Raw genomic sequence first — 24240 nt, 5'->3', positions numbered from 1 at the left:
GACACAACTGGAAAAACTAAACAACAGTATGTGACAGTTACCATGCTCAACACTTTATAGATATCTCGTTTTGTCTTCACAAATAACCTCTGCACGGTAAATGCTATTACAATGCCTGTTTTATAGGTGAGGGAATTGAAGCAAACAAAAGTTAAACGCCTATAGTCACACGGCTAGTAAATGTTTGCGGCCACATTTGAACTCAGGTCTTCCTGACTCCAGGCCCAATGCTCTACCCACTGTGCCACCTCACTGCCTCAGAAAATGCTGGAGTCATATTCCTCTGCCTCATTGTAGCCGAGAGAGTTCTCAAAGGCTACATCAGCAGAGGACAAAGTCTAGCAGCTCTTACCCAATTGGGAAGGCTGAGAACACAACCCTGAAGGTAACTCCGAGTCTTATCTAAACTTTGTACCGCTCCCAGTGCCCGGAGAATTACCCTGCACAAAGTAAACATTATGTTGAATCCAATTAAATTGTATGAGGTGGTGAGGAGGGGTGGGGGTAGGGGGCGGATTATGATTTGCTTCGGTGGAGAGAGCATCCATGCTGATGAAATCAGAGGTCTTTCAAAGTACCCAAGAAGAATCCAAGAAAGTACATTCAACATTAAAACTTTTTTTGGTCTAGATCTGTAATTCCATCAGTGTGGGGAACTCCCTGTATGGAAACTCCTCCCTTCTCCCCAATCAAATCAGCACCTCATCTGTATTTATGGTCTTGGGGAGCTGCCCTTTTAAGTGTCTTGCCAATGCTCACAGGGCCAATAGGTTTCAGAATACAATTCATTGTTTCTTTTATGAGTTAGCAAGAGGCAGGGCAACGTAGTAACTACCTCTGATACTATTGTCTGGATAACCCACTTCATCTCCCAGTTCCCTAGGCAGCTCTTCACTCTAGGTCGCAGAGAAGATGCCAAACTGCATTGGGAAGAGTGGGTTTCTTCATCTGGAAGTTCCCTATACCAATGAAGACACAGGTCTGGTCCTTATCCTTATCCCTTAAATGATTTAGAGGGCATTTCATCATCTTGTAGTATCATTTGTTGTTGTTTAGTCATTTCAGTCTTGTCTGACTCTTCATGGTTTTCTTGGCAAAGATATTGGAGTGGTTTGCCATTACCTTCTCCAACTCATTTGACAGACGAGGAAACTAAGGCAAACTGAGTTAAAATGACTTGCCCTAGTAAGTGTCTAAGGCCAGACTTGAATTCAGGAAGATAAGTCTTCCCGACCCCAGGCCCAGTGCTCTCTCCACAGAGCCAACATTACAGACATCCTGTCCCAGCTAACATCTTAGCTTCTTCAGGAAGCCCTTCTCCACTCTCCTTAATACTAGTGCCTTCCCTCTGTCAATTCTCTCCAGTTTATTCTGAATATAGCTTCTTTGTACATAGATTTGCCTGCTGTCTTCCCCATTAGACTGTCAGCCTCTTGAGAGCAGGGACTGCCTTACATTTCTTTGCCCTCCCTAGCTCTTAGCACAGTGCCAGGCCCATTTTGTTATTGTTTTAGTCATTCAATCACGTCCGACGCTTCATGATCCCTTTTGGGTTGTCTTGGCAAAGACAACTTACCTTCTCCAGCCCATTTGACAGATGAGGAAACTGAGGCAAAGAGGCTTAAGTGGCACTTGTCCAGGATCACAAAACTAGTAAGTATCTGAGGCCACATTTGAACTCAACTCTTCCTGACTCCAGGCTTAGCATTCTATCCACTGTGCCACCTAGCTCCCTCCTGGCCCCTAGTGGGTACTTGATAAATGCTTATTGATTGATTGATATTAGTTACCCCTCAGAGTAGCAAAACCTGGACATGTCAGTTAATAGAGACTCCAGATAGCTGGAATGTTGAATGACCCACAGATAACTCTGGATGCCGGATAGCCCCATTAATGTTAAAGCGTAACCACCTAGGGACAGCTAGGTGGTGCAGTGGATAAAGCACTGGCCCTGGATTCAGGAGGATCCAAGTTCAAAGCTGGCCTCAGACTTACTAGCTGTGTAACCCTGGGCAAGTCACTTAATCCTTACTGTCCTGCAAAAAAAAAAAAAGTAACCACATACTGACTCAGCATGGGGGAAGATCTGACAGATTGCAAGTATCCAAAGTCTTCACTGAAAAGGTCCTGGTCAAGCACTAACTTGAATGACCTTGCTTAGCTCACAACACATGTTTATTTCCCAAGTCAGTACGCTTGAAGAGTGGATTGTTTCAGCATCTCCAAATGACCAAACAAATTTAATTAAAAAGACACACACACCCCGCCTTCTCATGCTTAATCAGCCTATCCCCTTAATTTTATAGGTAGCAATTTAAAGAGATCCAGGGAATCAACAATGCCAAGCAACAGCATACACTAACAATTACAGAAGAAAAAAACCCCAACAAAACAACAAGGACATGTTCAATCGTACCTGAAGCCAGAAATGTCATTAGTGCTATGAAGATGATTAAGCTCATTTCAGTTTAGGCTTTAGACAGGAATCTAATAAAAAGTAATTTCGTCTTGTTTGTAACAGTGATCATCCCTGGCCCTTGAGTAGAGAGTGATTTTTTACTTCGGATGAACAGTAAGTAGCCAAGCAACCGAATGATTTTATGCACCGTCACCTATTTCTTTTCAGAGCAAAAGATCCATCTGTGCAATTGCTTGAGTTGATTGGGCTTCTTTCTATTTTCACTTTGGAAATAAAGAGAAACCCCAGAGGACCCCCCCCTCCCTGCCAGGGTCCCCCAGGAGATGATGAATGGCCTGGGGAAAACCGGCCCAATGTCAGGAAAAACAAAAAGCTTCACAAAGTGAAAGAGGCAAGGCCAAAGCATCACTTGCTGGGGGTAACCCGTCACAATGGGAAGAAGGAGGAGCCTGGAGAGGCTCTCAGAGTAGCCATGCTTACTCTGTGCTACAAGATCAGAGCTGTTTATAACTGAGGGAAGAGCAGTAGCTCATCTGCTAGTAAGTAGACAGTCCCCTCCCCCCCCCCCCCCCCCCCCCCCCCCCGCCCCAGCTTCCTCATCTATTAAAACGAGCAGACTGGATTCCATGATCTCCAAATTCCCTTCTTGATCTAACAACCAATGATTCTGTGTTCTACCAGTAGAGCTAATCATTCTTTTTTTTTTTCTTTTTTAGTGAGGCAGTTGGGGTTAAGTGACTTGCCCAGGGTCACACAGCTAGTAAGTGTTAAGTGTCTGAGGCCGGATTTGAACTCAGGTACTCCTGACTCCAGGGCCGGTGCTCTATCCACTGTGCCACCTAGCCGCCCCGCTAGTCATTCTTTAAAAAAAAAAATCTACAGTTTTCTGGTGGGTTTTAGAATAATAATTAGAGGAGTCTTACAAGGTGGTTGTTCTTTTTCATTCTCCCCTTCTCTGAGGGTGTAAAATTGAACACTCTCACTGGATCAGAGAATCACAGAGCTGCAAATACAGATACTCTCTGCATTGAGCATGGCTCCACTCCCACTCCTCAACCTGGCTCATGACCCCTCTAGCTGCCTCATTTTACAAGGTGGGCCAAAAGTCACAGAGGATTTTCAATACTTAATAACTCCTTTTTTGGTTTTTAATTTACAGTACCATAGCATCATTTGCAGTCTATATAGGAAATGGATTTATATTATGTGTGAAAAATCAAATCTCATAAATGGTGAAAAATTAGGAAAAAATAATTTTCAAAAAGTTATTAAAACATCATGGCTTTTGGCCCACCCTGTACTTTCCCCCCTCCTTGCCTTTGCTTGCACTGTTCCCTATGCCTGCTTCTCCTTTTATTACCTAGAGGATTCTTTTCATGACTTTAGAGCCCAATTTAAAAGCTATTTCCTTTAAGAACATATGTGAGGAGGAGAAGGAATACTGGGCCTAGAGCCAGGACCACCTGAATTTCAAATCCATCTTTAAACACTTCCTGCCTGTGGGCAAGTCACTTAACCTCCATCTGCCTTTAGTTTCCTCAACACTAAAATTGGGGGGATAATGGTACCACCTTACAGGATTGTTATGAGGGCCAAGTAAGATAATATTTTAAAGTGCTTCATAGAGTACCTGGCATACAATAGGTGCTTAGTAAATGCTTGTTCTCTGCCCCCTTCCCTGATCTCCCCAGTTAGGAAAGACCTTTTTCTTTTCTTTTTTTTTTGGTGAGGCAATTGGGGTTAAGTGACTTGCCCAGAGTCACATAGCTAGTAAGTGTCCAGTGTCTGAGGCTGGATTTGAACTCAGGTCTTCCTGAATCCAGGGCCAGTGTTCTATCCACTGCGCCACCTAGCTGCCGCGGAAATATCTTTTTCTTCTTTGGCCCTCACATAGCTACAAGAGGGTATGTGTGTGTGTGTGGGGGGGGGGTGCATCACTAAAATACTTGTTATTTTGCAGAGTGTGTGTGTGTGTGTCTGTGTGTATGTGTATGTGTGTGTGTGTTTCTGTTTGTCACATCTCCCTACTCAAGTATAAGCCACATGAGAGCAAGGACCAAATCATGCAAAATTTTGTACCTCATACAATTTCTAGCACAGTGCTCTGCACACAGAAGGTCTTTTGTGGAAATGAACCTGAGAAAATAATCAAAGTTAACCACCACAACAAAAAGTAATCATTCTGCATTATGGTCTGAAGATCACCTGGGTCTGAGGCCTGCTTCTGGACTCTAGCCAATTCACTTTACCTCTTTGACCTCCATTTGCCCATCTGCAAAATGAAAAGTATGAACTAAGTCAGGACTAACTTAGGGATCTGTAAACTTCTTTTTAAGAAAGAAAGAAAGGAAGGAAGGAAGGAAGGAAGGAAGGAAGGAAGGAAGGAAGGAAGGAAGGAAGGAAGGAAGGAAGGAAGGAAGGAAGGAAGGAAGGAAGGAAGGAAGGAAGGAAGGAAGGAAGGAAAGAAATTTTTTTATTTTTTTTGTGGGGCAATGAGGGTTAAGTGACTTGCCCAGGGTCACACAGCTAATGTCAACTGTCTGAGGCCGAATTTGAATTCAGGTCCTTCTGAATCCAGGGCCAATGCTTTATCCACTACACCACCTAGCTGCCCCCTTAAGAAATATTTTGGGTGAGATCTAGGACTCTCTCTTGGTTGAGCTGAGTTACCACTCAGCCAGTGGGAACAATCCTTCCCTATGTATTGTCTGGTACATGTTCTCATATGTATATTTTCTCTGATTTCGCTTTTGCTATGATTTGAATAAATGGATTTTTTGGAAAATATATATGTGTATATATATAAACTGTATATATATGTATGTATATATATAAACTGTATGTACGTATGTGTGTGTGTATAAACTGTATTTTAATATAGCTTACTCGGTAATCTGGTATATTTTATGCCTTTAAAAACATTCTTTTGGGGGCAGCTAGGTGGAGCAGTAGATAAAGCACCGGCCCTGGATTCAGGAGGAACTGAGTTCAAATCTGGCCCCAGACACTTGACACTTAATAGCTGTGTGACCCTGGGCAAGTCACTTAACCCTCATTGCCCCGCAAAAAACCCAACACATTCTCTTGGGAAGGGCTCCAAAGGCTTCACCAGACTGTCCCAAGGGTCCAGGATACAAACAAGGTGAGCTATTTGATCACTAAGTCTCAACCTGAATCTGGCTCTTTGCTGATTCTGTGAAATACCAGGGAGGCAGCTCCCAAGAGGGGAGTAGACAAGAATCTGAATCCTGATTTCGGACCCAAGGACAGGGAGCTCCTGGTCCTGGAGGCTCATGGAGACCCTCAGCACAAGCTCCAGCTGTCCCCACAACATGGGTGTCCAGAATCTTGCTGGGAGCAGGCCCAGAAAGGGCAGCAGTAGCAACAGCACCCAGATTCAGGGAATTTTTGCCTCCGGCTAGCAGAGCAGGGAAAGAGAGTCATTAGGTAGGATGTGTTTGAGCTGCTTCTGCAAGAGCATGTAATCTCTTTTATAGCCTTGGCATTTAAAGCCCTCAGCAATCTGATTACAAGCCTTTCTTCCTAGGCTCATTACATATTTGTCTCTTTCACACAGTCTAAGGTGCAGCCAAACTGGACCTCACTACTCTGTCTTGTAAACAACATTCCAGTGTTGTCTAAATGCTCTTGTACAGGCTGTCCCCCACCCTCCCCCACACCTGGAATGCAATTGCTCCTTCCCTCCACTTCTTCGTAATAACAGATGTATGGCTATATGGATGGATGGATTTATGTGTAGATGGATGGACAGAAAAATGAATGAATGAACAAACAAACATTTATTAGGCATCTACTACGTGCCAGGCACCATAATACACTCTGGTAATACAACAAGAAGCAAAAGACAACCCCTGCCCTTAAGGATCTTACAATCTAATGGATCCCTAAGCCCCAACAAAGTTTGGCTCATGCGTCACTTCCTACATTGAGACTCTTCTGATACCTCTTCAAAATTACCAGTGCCCCTCAAATTACTTTGCATTTAGTACCTTGTATATTCTATGGAGTGTGGAACAGGGGAAACATTACAAGCTCTGGTGTCAAAAGACCTAGATTTAAATCCCACATCAGCCATAGACAGCCCCTGTGGCCTTGAGCACGTAAGTCACTTCTATTCCCTGAGCTTCAGTTTCCTCAAAGAATAAAATCAGGGGGTGAATTCAGAGATTTCAACCTCATCACCCTCAGACCACAAGCTGCTACGAAAATAGATTAGAATGGGGGGGCGGGGCAGCTAGGTGGCGCAGTGGATAGAGCACCGGCCCTGGAGTCAGGAGTACCTGAGTTCAAATCCAGCCTCAGACACTTGACACTTACGAGCTGTGTGACCCTGGGCAAGTCACTTAACCCTCATTGCCTAGCACAAAAAAAAAAAAAAAAAAGATTATAATGAAATCGGTAAATATTTGATAAAATAAGTAAAAATAGAACATAATATAATCGCTAATGTTAAATTGTGGCTTTCTAAGACAATATTTGGCTCCTTGGGATCCTTTTATCAGAGTCTGACACCAGCGAAGTAATTAGATGACCTCTGAAGCTTCCCTAACTCAAACCCTAAATTCTATGAGTTACTTGTGTTCTTTTTCCTGACAGAACAGAAGACCCTTGAGGGCAGGAACTGTTTCACTTTTGCCTTAACACCCCCAATGCACCGAAAATGGCTGTTGATTGACTAATTAATCAGTTTCAACAATCCATTCATAGCAATCCAGCCAAACTAACTTTCTTTCTGGTCTTCACATATAACATTCCATCACTGCTCTTCATGCCTCTGCACTCACATGCCTGGGATCAATTCTCTCCTCACGCCTACCTCTTTACGTATCTTAAATATGTAGTTCAAGGGACACCTTCTGTATAAATCCCTTTCTCTGCTAGTACCTTCACTCCATATTTAGTCTCCTTAGATTTATTACATATATATTTATACGGGTACTTATTGTCTCTCTCATTTGAATACAAGCTCTCTGAGAGTAGAAACAGTTTCATTCATTGTCTTTGTAGCCCAGGCCCCGCTCCAGTGCCTAGCACGGTGTCTGGCACATAATAAATTAACTTAATAAAAGTAGTAGGTACATAATAAATTGATCATCACCCCCTACTCACAAAATGCCAGTGACTCCCTATTGCCCTCAGGATCAAATACAAAGTCTTCCATTTGGAGGCATGCTCCTTAATTTAAATTAATCGAACTTAATTTCTCTACCCTAGGTCATAGTGGAGAATTCTGACAAATAGGTGATCCACTGAAGAAGAAGAAAGCAAACCACTCCAGTATCTTTCCCAAGAAAACCCCATGGACAGTCCACAGGGTCGTGAACAGTTGGAAATGACTGAACAACAAAAAAAGCTGGGAGAGAAAAAACAATGAAATCACTGGGATTTCAATCACCCTGGCCATATAGGCGCTAACCCCAGCCAGGCTCTCACTTCTACTTAGCAGTGAATTTTTCTACCCTACTCTTGTTGACTCCCCGCAGCAATGAACGAACAAAAATAAATAATTCTTGGAGATTTCTCTCAAGTCATCAGCTCCATGTGTCTCCTATTCTCCAATCCCCAACACACACAGAGCTAATGTGTAGGTTGTCTGTTTCACTATGACAACAGGAAGCCATCAGATTGGATTTCTTTCAGCTGCCCTATTCCACTTAACAGCATCATCCATTCTCTCCTCTTTCCTTCAGTTGTAGAGAAAGAGGTATCCTGACTCCCTGCTACATTCAATTCTTCTAATGACTGTTATGGGTACTTCCTCTGCCAAAAGATAACTCTCCACACTTCATCATGTACAATTCTTACACACAGTTTCCTTCATCAGTCAGTAAACATTTATTAAGCACCTACTATGTAAGCACTGGAGATATATTTTTATTTTTATTTTTTGTTTTTGTTTTTGTTTTGTTTTTTAATTTTTGGAGGGGCAATGGGGGTTAAGTGACTTGCCCAGGGTCACACAGCTAGTAAGTTTCAAGTGTCTGAGGCTGGATTTGAACTCAGGTCCTCCCTAATCCAGGGCCAGCGCTTTAACCACTGCGCCATCCAGCTGCCCCCAGCACTGGAGATATAAAAAGAGGCAAAGTCCTTACTCTCAAGAAGCTTACAATCTAATGAGGGAGACTAAAAGCAAACAAATACGTACAAACAAGTATTTAAATAGGAAATTTTACCTTTAAATTCAACCTATTTAAATAGGATAAATAAGAAATCAGAGAGGGAAGGCCCCAAAATGAAGAGAGGTTGGGGAAGACTTCCTGTAGAAGATGGGATTTTAATTGGGACTTAAAGCCAGGGAGGTCAGTAGGCAGAGATGAGAAGAGAAAGTGTTGCAGGCATAAGGAACAGTTAGAGAAAATGTTCCCAGCAGAAATATGGGCTGTCTGTTTTGTGTTACTGGATTGAAGGATACCTGATGGAGAATAAGGTGTAAGAATACTTGAAAGGTAGGAAGGGGGTAGGTTATAAAGGTCTGAGTTAAGAATTATCTAACCCCGGGCCAGCTAGATGGCACAGTGGATAGAGCACTGGCCCTGGAATCAGGAGTACCTGAGTTCAAATCCGGCCTCAGACACTTAATACTTACTAGCTGTGTGACCCTGGGCAAGTCATTTAACCCCAATTGCCTCACTTTAAAAAAAAAAAAAAGAATGATCTAATCTAGGGCAGCTAGGTGGCACAGTGGATAAAGCACCAGTCCTGGATTCAGGAGGACCTGAGTTCAAATCTGGCTTCAGACACTTGACACTTACTAGCTGTGTGACCCTGGGCAAGTCACTTAACCCTCATCGCCCTGCAAAAAAAAAAGAAAAAAGAAAAGAAAAAAAAAGAATTATCTAATCTGGAACGGTAAAAATTGGGGGAAGTTAGAGGTACGAAGAGGGGGGGAATTCTATAGCGCTGGCTAAAATCATTAAAGTGGCAGCCCACAGAATCAAGTCTGGGTATGAAGGCAAGTGAAGCCAGACAGAAAGAAATGGGTTGGGAGAATTTTTAGGGATCGAGGTAATGGAGGTTATCATGAGTTAAAGGGCAGATTTGGTGAGAGTAAGAAGCACACAAAGAGGGGTGGAAAAAAATCCCCCAGGGCCGCAATTTGGCAGCATATGATGGGCAACAGGGCAGAGAAGCAAGGAATTCAAGGAAAGAGGACAATGTGTAACCTAACTCATCAACTACAGAGTCAAGAAGATGAAAGGGTGATGAATTGAGAGAACAAGGATGATCGGCAAAACTAGAGTTTATGATGAAGGTGAAGAAAAGATTTAGGAGAAATGAGGGAGAGGGAAAGAGGAGAGAGGGGCTACAGAGTTAAGAATTGTGAAGGGAGTAAGTACTGCACTGGATTATAATGAGGATGATGAGACCTAGGGTGAGAATGGAAGTCGTGGGAGAGGAGGAACTTAATGACCTGGCCACCCAAGAGGGGTCAAGGGGATACACTTCAGGTACACTGAAGTCACTGAATGGAAGCGCAGGGGCTGGGGTGCAGGGAAAGACTGTGAGTCAAACGTTAAAAGTGAGTTAAAAAAAAAAGTGAGTTACAGATAAATGGAGCGCACCCTAAAGGAGGAGAGGTTGCTGAGGGATGGAGAAGGGTTAGACTCCATTCTTAAAGCTATGGCCCCATTGTGCAAATAGGTTTCTCTTCTCTACTTGGGGCTGAGATGATCTTTGCCACTGCTAAGCCAGGGCCTCCAGTGCCAAGGAGTGACAGAAGTCATTAATGCAGGCCATTGCAATGTCATTGGAGAGAGAGAGCCCAAGGAGGCCCATTCCCCATTAATGCATGTCAACACTTTGTCCTACAATGCTAGGAGGTTAAGAGATTTGCCCAGAGACACACAGCCAGCATGTGAGGGGCAGAACTTGGGTCTTCCTGACTCCCTCTATTCATAGGCAGTTAAGTAGTGCTTTAGATAGAGCACAAGTAGTGGAGTCAGGAAGACCTGAGTTCAAATCCAGGTTCTGATGCTTATTAGCTGTGTTACCCTGGGCGAGTTGTTTAACCTCTGTTTGACTTCCCCATTATAAAATGGGGATAATAATACCACCTATCTCCCAGATTGTCTTGAGGATCAAATGAGATACTAATTGTACAGTGCTTAGAATAGCACCTGGTACACAGTAAGCACGAGATAAATGGGAACTAGTATTATTGTTATGGTGCACTGTTTCTCAAACACAGACCATAGGTAACAACTATTTAGAACTAGAAGGGACCTGAGAGGACATGAAGCCCCTAACTTTAATTTTACAAGGGAGGAAACTGAGGCTTAAAAATAGCCTAGGGACATACCCCAAATCCCACTGGCATTAAATAGCAGGGTTGAAATTTGAACCCAGGTCCTCTGACATCAGATCCTATACTCAGTCCACTATACTTTGCTGGATGTTTTTATTTTAAGGAGAAAACAGAGCACCCCCTTCCAAAAGAACCTCACTGCTGGACACCAGAGAAAGTAAGCAGGTGGCATTAACAACCAAGCAGCTTTCAATCTGCACTAATCAGATATAATGGGAAAATTAACCATTGCAGCTGCCTCAAGGAAGAACTGATTTAATCTAGACTTCATTAAATGACAAGATGTATAAACTTCCTCTCTTGCCACTTCCCTCAGATCACATAGCCAGGGCCCAACTTGGTCACGGCCACCATCAAGGGCAAGTTGGGCATCGAACGTGCTATGAGTGAACGGTCAGGTACCTTAGCTGCTTCAGGAACTCAACGTCAGAGTTGCTGTTAATGAGCTTGATGAACTCCTCGTAAGAAGGAGCATATGTGTAGGCTTTCTTGTGATGCTCATTCACCTGTTCTCTGTACTCCAGCTGGGCCAGTAGCATCTGGTTAATATAATCAGGGTCACTCAGCAGCTCCACCACAGGCTGTAAGACTGAAGGAAACAGAAGAAGCCACTGAACAGTCATCCCCTTTCTTTAGAGTGTTGTGTTTCTTAATATTCATATAAAGCAACATGAACATTTCAGGCTGTATTTTGTTTTTGTTTTGATTTGTTTTGTTGATGGGGCAATGAGGGTTAAGTGACTTGCCCAAGGTCACACAGCTAGTTAAGTGTCAAGTGTCTGAGGTCAAATTTGAACTCAGGTACTCCTGAATCCAGGGCCGGTGCTTTGTCCACTGCGCCACCGAGCTGCCCCTCGGGCTGCATTTTGGACACACGTGTAATCTACGGTTTACTTTTTGGCAGGGACCAGACCCATGATTTCATTGGGTTAGAGCAAGCTCCTCTTACCAATGCAGGTTTGGCACCTGTTCTGCAAGCTCTAGTCTTATTTATGAGGGTCATTGAGAATGTAAGTGACACAACCAGCAATGTGTCAGAGGCAGGACCTGGCAAGAGGCCAGGTCCCCTTGACCAACTCCATCCACTGTACCAGAATGCCTCTTCTAATATTAGACAGGCAAAGCAACCTCTTTATTTGTCTAAAATTAATAGATGCTGTTTTAAAATAGATTAATAGCATCTAAAATTAATAGATGTCATTTTAAAAAATCCTCACAAACAGGCTCTCTCACCCATCTAATGAAATGGTCCAGGATAATCTGTCCATCTCTGGATGTGCTGCCAAATATAACTTTATCCATTAAGAAGCAAAGATAGGGGCAGCTAGGTGGTGCAGTGGATAAAGCACTGGCCCTGGATTCAGGAGGACCTGAGTTCAAATCCAGCCTCAGACACTTGACACTTACTAGCTGTGTGACTCTGGGCAAGTCACTTAACCCCAAGTGCCTCACCAAAAAAAAAAAAAAGAAGCAGCAAAGATAAAGGGGGGAGGGGGAAAGCAAGGAAAGGAAGTGGCCATGATCCCATCCTATTCTGCTAACAAAACCATCTAAAATCCATGCCTTGAAATCTTTGATTATGATTAAAATGAAGGTGCCAGAGATTTAAACCAGTCTAGTGTGGCGAAAGATAAGGGCCAACACTCTTATGACAGACCAGCAGAAACTCCAGGTTAATTTTGTTTGTGATTATAGAATAACAGAAAAAATAGAATAATACTTGGGTGGAGCAGCTCACTCTACTGTTCTCAGATCTAAAAATGGCCCTTTTTAAAGGTGCTGTTGTTTGATTACCAGAGGCTGGCCAATACAGAGAAAATGATGCGTGTCAAACCAAACTGTCCGTAAATGCATAGTTAAACATTGCTTTTTATCTGCAAAGTTCCAGGTTGGTCCCTGGCTAGTTTTTTGACCATCTGTCTCTGTGTCACTGATCCTGGGCAGAGACCAGTGTATACTATGGGAAAAACACAGCAATGCCTTGAGCAAGTGAGACCATCACAGGTCTGACAGTGAAGGATGACTCCCTCCCTCAAGGCACACAAGTAGTGGACTATAGGCATGAAACAGTTTATTGTCAGAAGTGATTAGTTTTACTTAGATGTACTTCTGCTGGGGGTAGAAGAGGGTCAATAATATATTATTCATTAATTTGTTTTTAAAGAGAAAGGGCATTGGCTGAAAAAAGAAAAACAAAAAGTTTTCCTTCTAATTCGTTGTACAACCATTTCTCTGAGACTTGGTTTCCTCACTTGTAAAATCAGAGGTCTGTATGCTCTTTCCTACCTTTCAAATTCCAACATATTACAACTGGAATCTTCTGGAATTGTACTGAAAGACCATAGATTGGGGTCTCTCTTTCCAATGACTCCTGCCTTTTAGTACAAACTCTTTTCTCACCTAAAAGTGAATTTAAGCAAACATCAATTTAGCTATCTACTAAAATTCTAGGTTAGGATATGTTTTTCTTAAGTCAGGTAGTTTAAGGTTTTGATTTTTTTTTCCCCTGTTTCCTTTCAAGCTAAACATTTTCTTTTAGAGCACACTCAAAGGGCTGTAATGTTCTTCTTTAAATTACCTTGAATTTGTATAAATTATGAAAAACAAATCAGGAAGCTCCAAGACCTACCACCACCAATGAAATACTAAATCTTAACGGTATTAGATCCTCCATTGGGATTTGACTCATGTAAATTTCCTTACCCTGGCATTGATGTCTGTATGACCTGGGACAAATCACTTAACCTCCCTCTGCCTCAGTTTCCTTTTCTGTAAAATGAGGGAGTTAGATTAGATGCCCTGTGAGGTCCCTTCCAGCTTTAAGTCTATGATTCTGATTCAATTACTGCCGAAGCGGACACAAAGGCTATTGTGAATGGCTGTTTCCCTACGGAGGGCAGAAGGAACAGCTCTGTCATTTCAAAATAAATCAGGAGCTGGATTCTTCATTTGTCCATCTGTCACCATCTATTTTTACATTTCTCATGGATGTCCAAAGGATGCTCTCTTTGCTGCTCTATTTCCACGTGAAATTTCCTTGAAATTTGATTTTCACACTTCCAAAACAAGAGTACAAAGTGAGTGTATGTGCCATAAAAAGTGTTAACAACACATTAGTATGCACAGAAATCTAGTCATCTAAAAGCAATCTCAATTTTATAAGTCTACCTTTTGTTGTGAGAATTTCTGCAAGGACTATGCGCAAGCTGAGAGATTGGACATCCTTTGAGGGGAGGAGACAAAACACCAGAACCCGAGAACATGTTTGTAGGAACCTTACTTCTTCATCCGAGTTCCTCAAGCATGCATGTAATAAAAAGGGCCTCGGCTGCTCTTCTTGTCTAAAAATAGAAGGAAAGGGGGAGCGGGGTGGAAGAAAATTGTGGAAATGAGTCATCTAAAAAGATGATTTATTTGTGCATAATTAAATAGAAGTTGCCCAAATGAGCAAAACAGAAACATGTGGGAAAAAATAGTTTTCAACATGTGACTCCTTACCAATACCCACAATTTCCTTAGATTCAAACCCACTTTTGTCACTTACCACCTGCATGACCTTGGGTTAGTTGTCTAACCTTCCTGATATTCAGTTTCCTATTCTGTAAAATGATGGAATTTGATTAGAGAGCCTCATGGGAAACTTATCTAAGGATAGACTCTCTCAGATACTCCAGCCCCAAGCAATTTTAAATTTCATTTTTAGTTCCAAATTCTCTCCCTCCCACCTCCACCTCCCCAACTTATTCAGAAGGCAAGAAAAACAAAACCCATTATAGATATGTACAGTCAAACCAAATAAACTTCTATATTAGCCAAGGAGAGCCAAGGAGAGGCAGGAAAGGTGAGGAGGAGAGGAGAGGGGAGCCTTGGGAACTCTTTCTCTTCACTCTGCATTTTTGCCCTTAGTAATCTCATCTACAATTCTCATTTCTCTGTGGATGATTCCTGAAGGCATATCTCCAATCCTGATCTGCTTACTTCTTGAGTTCCAGACTCACACTCCTGACTATTGTCAAAAGACCCCTTCTTTCTAGAACTGCAAATTCATAAGATGTTTACCACTCCACAAAACTTAAGTTGCCCATCCCCTTCCCTCCTAAAGCATCCCAACTTCTGGTGTTCTTATTTGTTATCATCACTACTGTTTTCTCATTTCTGCCCCTCCCCCTTTTAATATACTTTGGTTCTAAATGTAGTAACTGTCAACAAAAACAAATATTGAAAGGTACAAACAAGGAGAAAAAAGATGGAACATGAAACCACAAACTCCATTATTTACAAGTTATTTTTAAAAGGTTTATGTTAACTTTAACGAGATTAACTCTATGTTTATTTCTACATCTCCTTCTGACCCCATATTTTTCCCCATATTTTTTTGTTGTTGCTACCATTCTAATCATTTTTTACATCACTGGGGTCAGGACACGTATTATTCTGATTCTGCTTGCTTCATTTTGCATCATTTCAAAAATATTTTCCCATATTTCTTTGAAGTCTTCCTATTTTTAATTTCTTATAGAACAATCATAGCCTATAATGTTTATATACTGATGTGTTTTTAAAATTATGGCTAAAACAGTTTTTTTTTAATAATTGCCATTGCTGTATTTTTTATGAATTAAATTGATTGCTATTGCAACAGTTTGGGCAGTAAACATTTATTATTAATTAATATTATAGATATTTATATGTGTGTGTCTATATAGCGTGTATGTATGAGTAAAGAATTGACTGAATGGCAGTTAGCACAAGCAGGAGAAAAGCCCCAGACCCATAATGTCTCTCAGAGAAACAACACGTGGTCTCAAGGATAGTTCAGAAGACTTATAAAGCCTACACTGTCCTAAGAAAGAGGAAGAGTGAGAATCAAGAGAGCCAAGACCCTGACCTTTGGTGGGGCCAAGTGTTTTAGCCTCTAGATAGAAGTGGATCATTATACACTGATCAAAGCTAATTGGTTAGCATCATTCAATTCCATTGATTGACAGGACTTGAGGGTGGCTTAAATTAAAATGAACTCTACAGATGACATCCGGAAAGAGTATGCAAAAGACTTTCTCTGAAGGGCAAAGGCCAGTCCAATATCTAGGTGTGGTTTGATCCCATCAATTCTTCACAGAGTCAGATAAAAGAGTCCATCTCCATTTCTTTTATTCCCTGGGGTTTGTCCCAGGCAAAAATCTGCTGAAGTTCCTTAAGAACTGGACTTGGGGGGCAAGGGAGAAGGACTGAAACTGATCTCTGGGTCCCCCCAAGAAATCCATTATTAATAATTATTTTCTCACAATACCATAATTTATTCAGCTATTCTCTAATCGGTGGACATACGAATTTTTCTCTAATTGCTTACTAACATAAACAGTATTGCTATGAATGTTTATAGAGCTAGGTCTTCTTTTCCTTTCAATAACATCTTTAGAGTATAGTAGTTAGATTCACTAGAAGGCCTCTCAATGGATAGAGTGCTGGGCCTAGAATCAGGAGTTCAAATCTGACCTCACTTATTAGCTATGTGACCCTGGGCAAGTCACCTAACCTCTGTTTGCCTTAATCTACTAGGGAAGGAAATGGTAAATCACTCCAACATTTTTGCCAAGAAAACCCCATGGACAGTATAGTATGGTCCACAGGGTCATGAACAACCACAAAGTGGATTCATTGGGTTTATGAACAGCTTTGTTTATGAACAGCTTGGGAGCTCCTGAATCTTGCTATGCTGCTGCTAGCCAAAAAATGGACCAATTCACAGCATCCCCATCCCACCCCACCCCCGCCCACAGTGCTTGTTTCTTCACAGAGCTGCCAAACATTCTTATTCTTAACTATCTTTCACAGCTTAATGGGCACAAGGTGGTATCTTCAAGTTGTTTTCATTTGGATTCCTCTGATTATTAGAGAGCTTAAACATTTTTTTCAGGTGGTTAATAATATTAGTATCTTCTTTAAAGAACAGACTGTTCTTGAGCTCATGCTCAACCACCCATGAACAGGCGCCTAGCCTAAGCATCTTACCATCTGCCCTCTTTTCCTCATGGTGACCCCCAAGCTCCCATACTGGCCATCCAGAGAGCTTCCTTTGCTCCCACATTCCTCCTCCCACTCAGCTTTGGAACTCAGAACTCTATCCTGGGACTGAGCTCTCCTGATTGTTGTGGGAGAGTGAATGTAAATCCATTTAACCCACCAGATCTATGGACTGGCCCAGACTGTACTTCAAATTCCATCCAGTCACTCTTTGGGAAACTGGAGCCTATCCAGGCATCTTGCTATCTGCCCTGCCACCATATCTACGCTCTGCCCCTCGCTGCCTTTTACCTCTTGCTCTGGAAACAGTTCCCTTAACTCAATGCCACCATCACTACAGGAAAGGACTTAACAACCTAGGACTTTGTGCAGCTAGGTGGCGCTATAGTGGATAGAGCACCTGCCCTGGAGTCAGGAGGACCTGAGTTCAAATCCGGCCTCAGACACTTAACACTTACTAGCTGTGTGACCCTGGGCAAGTCACTTAACCCCAATTGCCTCACTAAATAAATAAATAAATAGATAGATAGATAGATAGATAGATAGATAGATAGATAGATAGATAGATAGATAGATAAATAAATAAATGCTATGTCATTCATTCAATCTAACCACTCCTCAAGTCTTTTAACCTAAATTTAATTAAATTGTTGATGCTATATACTCATTAGAAAGATTCAAAGATAAACACTTTCCTTTTGTATCTTTGATATATATTGCTTTTTTGTTTTTTAACACCAAACTTTTATAAAACCGAATCTATCTGCTTTGTCACCTATAGTTTTTCATGATTGAAGCTAGGAATTCTTGTTCCACATCTATGATAGTGTAATGGCCTAAAATTCTAGCTATGATGTCTAAAATCTAATGAGAGGTCACCTTAAATTAGAAAATATATAGCACCAATCTTTGGGCATTAAATATTTATTAAAGTATATTAGGGGTTAGTAAAGAGAAACACGTGGATAAAGTATCCCTATTCTGCCTCTCCCTGCTGCCTCTGCCACCAAGCCCAAGTCTGGACCAGAAAAGGGCCAAGATCCTCTTCCCTTCTCCCAGAAGTCCCCTGTCAAACAGGAAGCTGGGCCATCCTTGCACACAGCTCCAAGCTAATTGGCTGGTAACTTTGATTGACTTGGAGGAAGTTTTCATTCTGTTCAGGGCAAGCCCAAGGAATGGAGATAGACTCTTCTGTCTAGCTCAGTCAACTGAGGGGATCATACCACACCTAGATAATGGACTTTGCCTTGAGCAACTTAGGGGGAAGTATCCCCCTGATGTCATCTGTAGAGATCATTTTAATATGGACCAACCTCAATTCACATCAACCAATGGAACTGAATGATGCTAACCAATTAGCTTTGATCAGTGTATAGTGACCCACCTGTATAAAAGAGGAGAAAAGTGGAGACCATGGGAGAGTCACAGGTTTCTTGGTGTTCTCGCTTCCTGGACCCGCTATTGGGTGGTGAGTGCTCTCCTCTTAGGACAATTAGGCTGGTAGGCCAAGGGCTCTCTTAGAGACAATATGGCACTGGGAATTTTCTGCTCGTGTTAAATATCATGCAGTCAATACTTCACTAAAATTTAGTATTAATTAGTAATAAATACTTTCTGCCTAAATGGGTAAAGTAGCCATTAATGTATAAGTAGTAGAAATAATTTTTTAAAAACCCAGCCTAGCCCACAGATAATTAAACAAACAAGTGGATAGAGTGCCCCAGGCCTAAAGTCAGTAAGACTGTTTGCCTTTCTCTTTATTTATTGCTAGCATTCCTAAATGCTAAAAAAAAAACAAAACCAACAACAACCCCAAAACTAATTAATTACTTTTCAGCTGTAGATTGATAAACGTACTTCTTTCCTTCCAAAGACGTCATTTTATCAATATGAGTATTCTTCCCACTAATGCAAATCATAATTCAACCATGTCTTAACAGATGGCTTCCTGAGTTATTGTGGCCAAACCTGGTGACCAACCTTCTGGTGATGAGACTCAGCCAAGTTCAGTTAAGCCCGTCCTCAGATGACAGAAGCACAAGCTATCCCTGGGCCAGTGATTGAAGCCTTCTGAGTTTTGTAGAATATGCTAAAGCTTACACTCCACTGACATAGATTTTTGAGAATTCAATTACCTCCTCACCTCCATGAGGCACTGGAAAATGACTTTAGTGGAAGAAGTTGATAAATATTTTCAAAAATGTAAATTAACCAAGTATCTTGAAATCCCAACATGCCAAGATACAATCCTTCAAGCCTTGTAACAATAGTTGAACAAAGACTGTTCTCACTCCAAATGATGCAGCTGGAAGGCATATACCCCAAAAAGTAATCAGTGCAGGACAGTCTTAATTTTCAAAAAGAAAAAAATAATTTTTTCCCTTCTCATTTCTAGAGGGAAAGAATTGTTCCCAGGAGTTCAGTGGATAAGGGAGAAAATGGTTCATGTTAAACTTTCATTTCTCTTTACTTCATTGCTCAAAAAAGCCAAAAACCATAAAGGCTTTTTTTTTTCTGCAAATATATCCAACAGTAAAATTTTTTCACATCTGAAACGAATGAGTTAGACCACACGATCTCTGAAGTTCTTTCCAGAACTAACGTTCTCTGACTCATGTGCATGGGATGCCTTTGAGTGGGAGTAGGTTAGCAAACACCACCAGAAGGATTTCCATGGCCCCCTCTGTACCTGGACCACCTGAAAAACAGCCGTGCTGGAAGCCAATGAAGCCGGCAGTGAACATTTATTAAGGTGACGCTATGTATCAGTCACAATACTATAGTCACTGTGCTGTTTAGAAGCTTATAAAACTTCTTGGCAGTACAACAAACAGAAAGTCATTCACATATTGAAAGTATATGGAAAACAAAAGTAAAGAAAGATTATGTTGAATTATTTTGCCAGATTGATTAATAAAAAGCCAATTATGTAAGGAGACAGACAATGCAAAGCATTAACCAAATTGTTTCAGGTATATTGAAAGAGGTCTTCCCTCTCTAATTCTAGTAAGACCATTGGTTAATTGTACACATGCTGGAAAATTCTATAACTTTGTGACTGGATTGCATTAAATTTTTAGAAATTTTAAAGATCTGACCTCTCAAAGCAGCATGGTATAGTTTAAAAAGAGCAATGGATTTGGAATCTGTTGTTGATGCTGTTCAGTCATGTTTGACTCTTTGTAAGCCCATTTGGGGTTTTCTTGGCAAAGATACCGGGGTGGTTTGCCATGTCCTTCTCCAGCCCATTTTACAGATGAGGAAACTGAGGCAAACAGGGTTAAGTGACTTGCCCAGGGTCACACAGCTAGAAAGGCCAGATTTGAAGCTGAGTCTTTCTGATTCCAGGCCTGGTGCTTTATGCACCATGGCATTCTATGCTTCTAGTTGCCCAACTCAGCAGACCTGGGTACAAATTCTGACTGTTTACTACCTATATGATGATGGATAATTAATTAAATGTGCTGAGCCTTGGGTTTCTCATCTGTAAAATGGGAAAATACACTATCTACCTCACAGGGTGGTTGATGAGGAAAAAACCTGAAACACGTAAGTAATATATACACAAAGATTTAGAACTAGGAGGAACATCAGAAATCATCTAGTTATAGGCTCATACAGATTACAGGATCACAGGTCTACAACTGGAGGGAACTTTAGAGGTCATCTAGTCCAATACCCTTCACTTTGCAGAAGAGGAAACTGAGGCCCAGAGAGATTAAGTGACTCCCCCAAGGTCAAACAGGGAGTAAGTAGGGATTTGAACTCAGGACCCGTGACTCCAATCATTGCCCTCTCCACTGTGCCACATTATATTGCCAAATCTTATTTTATAAATGAAGAAATTAGGACCCTGGAAATTTAAATGACTTGTTCAAGTCACATGAGTATTATAAAAGCAGAAACAGAATTTAAATAGTCTGGACTACAAATCCATAACTTTACATTTCACCAAATTACCGACTGTTACCTTTCTTTGCCTATTAAATGTTCATTCTTCCTTTAAAACCTAAGTCACTTGCTATCTTCTCTACTCCATGAAGCCTTCCCTGACACCTCCAAATCAAGAACGACTTTTTCCCCTTTGCATCATACAAAGACTCTGTTTTCCACATTCTTGGTGCATTTATATATTGTTCTGCATAATAGTTATCTGTCCCTGTGGGATGAGCCCCTTACTAGTCCCATCATGAATAATGTTGCCTATAGAAACTTAGTATCTTCCCCAGTATCTAGGCCAGTGCTCTGCAAGCAGTAGGTGTTTAGTGAATGTTTGTTAAATTAAAATAAAGCCAGGACAGCTGAACTGTGGGGGCAGCAAGAAATAGTGTTAATAGCCCTGGAACCTGTACCAACCCCTGTCCCATTCCAAAGCTGGCTAACTGTAGGTAGCTCATAAAAACAGGCAGGTGGAAACAGACACCTTAGCCTGGTTTTCTAGGATGACCCAATTACACTCTTCTTTTGAAGCTGGTTTTCTGCAAAGAAGGGAAAGTAAGAGAGATCCACGTGAAACCTCTTCACAAACACCCACATTTCTTGAGTGGCTAACCCTATCTGGTTCATTTGGAGTGTCCCCCTAGAAGCAGTGGACCAAGATGCCCTGGGTCTTAGGCACAAATAACTCTGAATGGGCTCAGCATTGATGAGTATGCCACAAACTATGTTGTTCCTTGATGATACCTTCTGCACCTTTCCCTCTTCTCTCCAGTGTATACCTGTATACAAGGTAACAAGAGAATCTTGCAGCAAAAGGCCACAAGATTCGGACATAAAGAAAATATTGGCTGTGGGGCAGCTAGGTGGCACAGTGGATAGAGCACCGGCCCTGGAGTCAGGAGTACCTGAGTTCAAATCCGGCCTCAGACACTTAACACTTACTAGCTGTGTGACCTTGGGCAAGTCACTTAACCCCAATTGCCTCACTAAAAAGAAAAGAAAAAGAAAATATTGGCAGTAGACCCAAGAAAGAATGAATTCCATAGTGTGGCATTTAAAAAATTCAAAGAAAAAAAAAACTTCAAGAGACATAGTTTCTGGGTAATTAGTCATTTTATTAATAATGCTAGTATTTAATAATACAAGAAGTCCGTGGCACTCCCAGATGCCAAAGACTTTAATGGTGGCAGGTTCCCAACTTATATGCCCTTGGAAAAGTGGGTGTTCCTGAGGGTGGCAATGAACTGTAACTGGTTAACAATTAATGAGAAAATGAATATTACAATGAGAGGCTGGGATATATTCCAATGGGGTATATAGCACTGGGTATCAATTTCCATATCACCCATCTGACAAAAGGGAGAATCCATATTTTCCCAGACCTGAGTAAACACAATGAGCAGGAATCCACTCATTCCGTTAAACTTAGGATTTCTTTTTTTGTCTTTGATTAGATCTTAGCCTACTTAAGTCTTTGCCCAGGATTTCCTACACTGGTTGATTTCTGAGTGAAGAAGTAGAAAAGGGGAAAATCCTTGGTCCAAATTCAATAATTAGTTATTAATATAAGAAAGAAATGATCATTTCTCTCAATAGTAAGTGTGGTAGTTTGAGTTCCCTTCTTCAAAAAGCACATTCATTTTTGGAAGCATAAATCCACTCAAGGAAGCTATGTTACACTCGCAAAGGACTCATTTTTGACTGTGTGCTTAAACAGTGGCTCTTGGTATCTTTTTTACATTCTCACGTTCAAATGCCATTTCTAAATATCACACAGTTTATCTAAATCAGTTTTCAAGGTGTTATAATGCTAAGCAGTTCTTAATAGGGTATTCTATAAGAAGAACCATGAACTATATTTGACTAAAAATTGCAGAGTGTCCAACGATGCTCAAGATAGTTGTAAAAACTTATTTTTCTTGTGATAAGTAACTATGATACTGAGAAGATTTTCATATGAAAAGCATCTGCTATGGAACAACTACCCGTTTTTAAAAAACTGACTGTGAAAACCGTTATAAAATTAGAAACAAAATACATCAACACAACTGTACACCCACCCCTGGCCCAACATACAATCTTAACCTGAACTCAAGTACAAATGAGAGACACTGTGATCTGTTAGAACATGTTGACTCCCAACCCAACAAAAACAAACAAACAAACAAAAAAAACCCTGGGGATTTTTCCCCCCAACTCAAAGGTGTTACCTGGCATGGGCAGCTTTGAGGTCACAGAAATGGGTGAGCAACGTCTTGACGACATCATTACACACAACTTTCACCACATCCACATGACTCAGTCTGTGGCGCAGCTGTTTGGCGACTTCCCAGAAATCTTCGGAGAGCAGGTGGTAGAGCCGCCCCTCATCTCTGCTGAGGTTCCCATACCAGGACAGAATGTAATCCCTATAGCTGTAGTCGAACACTACCAAAGGAAGAAACAAAACCAGAAATGAAACTTGGACAATAGAGGCAATGCAGGCACAGCAGAATCACAGTGACTATTTCTAGAGGTGTCCTGTCACCTCTGGTGGAACAGTCACTGCTTACAATACACAGAGAGTCTTAGAGCAATGATCCTTCACCTTTTTGTGTTCTGGACCTCTTGGGCAGACTGGGAAAGCCTGTGGACCCCTTCATAGAATATGAGATGAGATAAATCCATCGGATTAGAAAAGAATCATTAAAAGGAAATAATTAGGGGCAGCTAGGTGGCACAGTGGACAGAGCACCAGTCCTGGAGTCAGGAGGACCTGAGTTCAAATCCAGCCTCATACACTTAACACTTACTAGCTGTGTGACCCTGGGCAAGTCACTTAACCCCAATTGCCACACACACACACACACACACACACACACACATACACACTCAGGAAATAGTTACCAAAACATTTAAAAAAATTTTACAGATTCCAGGTTAAGAATTCCTGACCTAAAGCCATATTGAAGGAAGAACTCAAGTTGTTCTCTTGTAGGTCTTTCAAAAAAAGAGAGTTTAGGAAAGCCTGGTGACTTAATGTGAGTCAAGAGATTTGAGGTCCCTCAGGAAGAACTAATTACATCTGTGATCTTCAACAAGTGTCTGCTTCTCCTTGGGCCTCAGTTTCTCAATCTCTGAAATGACAGATTTGGATTATAGGACCGTAAAATCACAGATTTATACCTGGAAGGGATCTTTGAGGTCGTCTTGTCAAATTCTCTTATTTTACAAATGAGGAAACCTCAGTTTCCAGAGAGATTAAATGACTTCCCTAAGGTCACATAGTTGGCGAGCAACAGAGCTGAGATACGAGTTGAAGGGCCTGATTCTAAATCCCGCACTCTTTGAACTGTATCATCATTATCGTTGTCATCATCACAAAACAACAATAAATCGCTAGCGTTTATATAGTGTCTACTATGTGCCTGGCACTATGCTAAGTGCTTTATAGATATTATCTCATTTGATCCTCACAATGACCTTGGGAAGTGGGTGCTATGATTATCCCCATTTTACAGACGAGGAAACTGAGGCAAATAAAGGTTAAGTG

At 41.4% G+C, this 24240-nt stretch overlaps 1 protein-coding gene across 3 annotated transcripts in view; it reads right to left on the bottom strand.

Annotated features, from left to right (window-relative positions):
- SNX25 (sorting nexin 25) overlaps positions 1-24240 on the bottom strand; it is a 260886-nt gene that overhangs the window by 152364 nt on the left and 84282 nt on the right. For 2 of the 3 annotated variants that reach the window (XM_043972839.1, XM_043972837.1), the window contains exons 3-5: positions 22919-23135; positions 13914-14086; positions 11148-11334 (exon numbers count right to left, since the gene is read on the bottom strand). In XM_043972839.1, coding sequence (XP_043828774.1) covers positions 11148-11334; positions 13914-14086; positions 22919-23135 — 577 coding nt within the window. The remainder of the gene's footprint in view (positions 1-11147; positions 11335-13913; positions 14087-22918; positions 23136-24240) is intronic. The other variant, XM_043972838.1, reaches the window with a different exon arrangement.

This window comes from Dromiciops gliroides, chromosome 6 (genome assembly GCF_019393635.1).
Source record: "Dromiciops gliroides isolate mDroGli1 chromosome 6, mDroGli1.pri, whole genome shotgun sequence".
NCBI classification, from domain to species: domain Eukaryota; kingdom Metazoa; phylum Chordata; class Mammalia; order Microbiotheria; family Microbiotheriidae; genus Dromiciops; species Dromiciops gliroides.
Note: the sequence above shows the minus strand (reverse complement) of the source record. Positions and strands in the feature narration are given on the sequence as shown.